Genomic DNA, 3060 nt, shown 5'->3' with positions numbered 1-3060 from the left:
GTTGACTCTGGAGAACATTATGCTGAGTGAAATATCCCAGTCACAAAAGGACAAATATTACATGATGCCACTGTTGTAGAATGGGACTAACCTCATTATTCCACTTTTGATAATAGTTATATTTAGGATTATATTGATTACTTGAAACTCTTCACTATTTTGATATTGATAACTCTAAGTATAATAATTCTGAAAGCTGTTCATTTTGAAACTTTTTGAAGGTGATTTTGTCCGAAGTTTCAGGTGAAAATACATTCTTGTACCAGAAAACATGAAAGCATTCATTCTATTTAAAGAACTACTGTAAAATGTTGATGAAAGTATTCCATGTGTTAGTTAAATATTATGATTCTGCCACAACAAGATAAAAGTAAACAACCCAATTGCAAAATGGGCACAGGAGATGAACAGACATTTCAACAAAGAAGACATTCAGGTGACAAACAAACCCTTGAAGAAATGTTGAAATTCCCTACCTCTAAGAGAGATGCAAATCAAAACAATTATGAGATAACCCCCGTAAGAATAGTAAAATTTAACAGAACAGCAAACAACAAATGCTGGCAAGGTTGTGGTGAAAATGGAACCCTTATTCGCTGTTGGTGGGAGTGGAAAATGATGCAAACACTATGGAATGCAGTGTGGCGCTTTCTCAAAAACTTTCAAATAGAAATACCATTCAATCCAGCAATTCCACTACTGGGAATATACCCTAAAGAAACCAGAACAGCCATCCAATCAGATATAAGCATGCCCATGTTTATTGCTGCTATGTTCACAGTAGCAACGAGTTGGAAACAACTCAAATCCCCATCAACGAATAAATAGAGAAACGATGGAATATTCACACAATGGAATATTATGCGGCACTGAAAAATAAGGAACTCATGAAATACAAAATAGATGACCATCGAGTACATTATGCTGAGTGAAATATCTCAGTCATAAAAAGATAACTACTGTAATTCCACTGTTATAAAACAAGACTGACATAGGGGTTGTGGGAAACTAAGAAAAGAGGGGATATATAAGGTACATGGCATTGAAACAGACGAGGGAGAGAACTATATAAAAGAAATATATGATTGGGTATTATTGGTATGACAGAAGTCCCGAATATGAGCTGCATAGTAATGTGGTCTAGGGGGGTGGGACACGATGACAACTGTGTAACAGTGAAAGAACTTTTTTCCCAAATTAAAAAAGCAAACTGGGGGGAGGGAGGGCAGGGAGGAAAATATGCAACAATGAATGAATGGAAATCTAAGTTCTTTATAAATTTACAATACAATCTCAAAAAAAATTACAATATATTATGATTCAAGTTTATTTTATACCTAAAAATGTCATTTGTTTTTTATTTCCTAATTTTTAATCTCAGCAACAAGACATATATTTCTTTTTTATTTTTTATTTTATTTATTTTTCATTTCACTGAACATCTACAGAGAAGACATATATTTCTTTTATATATTTACATAGGAACTGAGGTTAATGCCACTGTGATAGGTGAGAATGATCCCATTGATGAAATTCAAGGGTTCCTCTTTGGAAAATTAAGGTATGTCTGTTATATCTTACTCTCTTTAAATGTCCAGCCTACCTCACATTCTAAGCATAAGGATGACAGAATACTTTAAGGTGTGGTGTTGGAGAAGAGTACTGAATATCCTAGTAACTGCCAAAAGAATAAAGAGATATTTCTTGGAGAATGTGAAAACACGGTGCTTTTTATTTATTTATTATCACCATCATCTTTAACATCAATATGCTTAGATCTTGTTTTTCTAATCAGGAAAGCAGGAATGTTGGGATGTTTTAAAATTTTTTTTAAAAAATTTATTTTGTACTGGCTTACATAAAAAGTTCATTAAGTTTGTATACATTGTTTTTCACACTAGATCTTTCCCAGGGTGAAAGATATTTTAAGAATATGAAAAGCGAACTCTGGTGGCCTAGTGGCAAGAAGCTGTGCTGCAATCTCTAAGGTGGTTGGTTCGAGTCTACCAGATGCTCGCTGGAGAAGGAGGGGCACTCTCTTCCTGTTTCAGTTGATTTAAATTCAACAGTACACAACAACAACAAAAAACGTTAAAGAAGAATACAAAAAGCTTTTCAATACATCACTACCACTCATGGACAGACCAAGTTAAAGAAACATATGTAGAGCTAATTCTTCTGAAAGCTCAGCTACAAAATAAGGGCAGCCAACTTTTAGGCTCTGGCAAAAAAATACTATTGCTTTCTAAAGTTATATGTTGTCTTCAAGTTTAACTTCATTATATATGTTTGTTGTTATTGTTATGTGTCGTCGAGTCGCTTGCGACTCACAGTGACCCTACGTACAACAGGCCTAAACTCTGCTCTGTCCTGTGCCAATCGCACTGTTTCTGACACACCCATCCCGATTACCTCAATCACTGAATCAGTCCACCTCATAGGGGGCCTTCCCTTTCTGCGCTGTCCCTCTACCCTAGAAAGCATGATGTCCCTCTCCAAGGATCTGTCCCTCCTTGCATCATGTCCAAAGTATGTTAGATGGAGCCTTAGAATCCTTGCCTTGAAGGAGCCGCCTGGTTTGACCCTTTCCAGGATGAATCTGTTTGTTTTCCTAGCAGTCCATGGTACCCTTAAAACTCTTCTCTAGCACCACATCTCAAAGGCATCAATTCTTCTCCTATCCTCCGTAGTCTTTGTCCAACTTTCTGATGCATAACAAGTGATAGCAAAGACCATGGCTTGTATCAGAAGCACCTTAGTCTCCAAAGAGATACCATTGCTCTTCAGTACTTTGGAGAGGTCCCTAATAGCAGACTTTCCCATGGCAATACGTCTTCTAATTTCCTGGCTGCTGGTGCCGAGAGTGTTGACTGTGGAGCCAAGCAAACTGAAGCTGTGAACAATCTCAGTCTCTTCACCGTCCATCCTGATGCTGCCAATTGGCCCAGTGGTGAGAATCGTTGTCTTGACATTGAGTCTCAATCCATATTGGAGGTTGCAGTCCTTGACCCTCTACAGCAATCACTTCATGTCCTCCTCAGTTTCAGCAAGCAGGGTTGT

The 3060-nt window shown here is 37.3% G+C and overlaps 1 protein-coding gene across 1 annotated transcript in view; it reads left to right on the top strand.

Moving 5' to 3' along the window:
• Positions 1-3060, top strand: part of LOC102853329 (UDP-glucose:glycoprotein glucosyltransferase 1-like) — a gene marked incomplete at its 3' end in the record, with an annotated part of 247403 nt that overhangs the window by 94840 nt on the left and 149503 nt on the right. Inside the window, exon 7 of the mRNA XM_006903121.1 lies at positions 1483-1561. Within this exon, the coding sequence (XP_006903183.1) occupies positions 1483-1561 (79 nt within the window). The remainder of the gene's footprint in view (positions 1-1482; positions 1562-3060) is intronic.

Source organism: Elephantulus edwardii, unplaced genomic scaffold, assembly GCF_000299155.1.
Source record: "Elephantulus edwardii isolate Elephantulus edwardi_28Jun2011 unplaced genomic scaffold, EleEdw1.0 scaffold00512, whole genome shotgun sequence".
In the NCBI taxonomy this organism is placed as follows: Eukaryota; Metazoa; Chordata; class Mammalia; order Macroscelidea; family Macroscelididae; genus Elephantulus; species Elephantulus edwardii.
The sequence above is the reverse complement of the archived record's forward strand: the minus strand, read 5'-3'. Positions and strand labels throughout refer to the sequence as shown.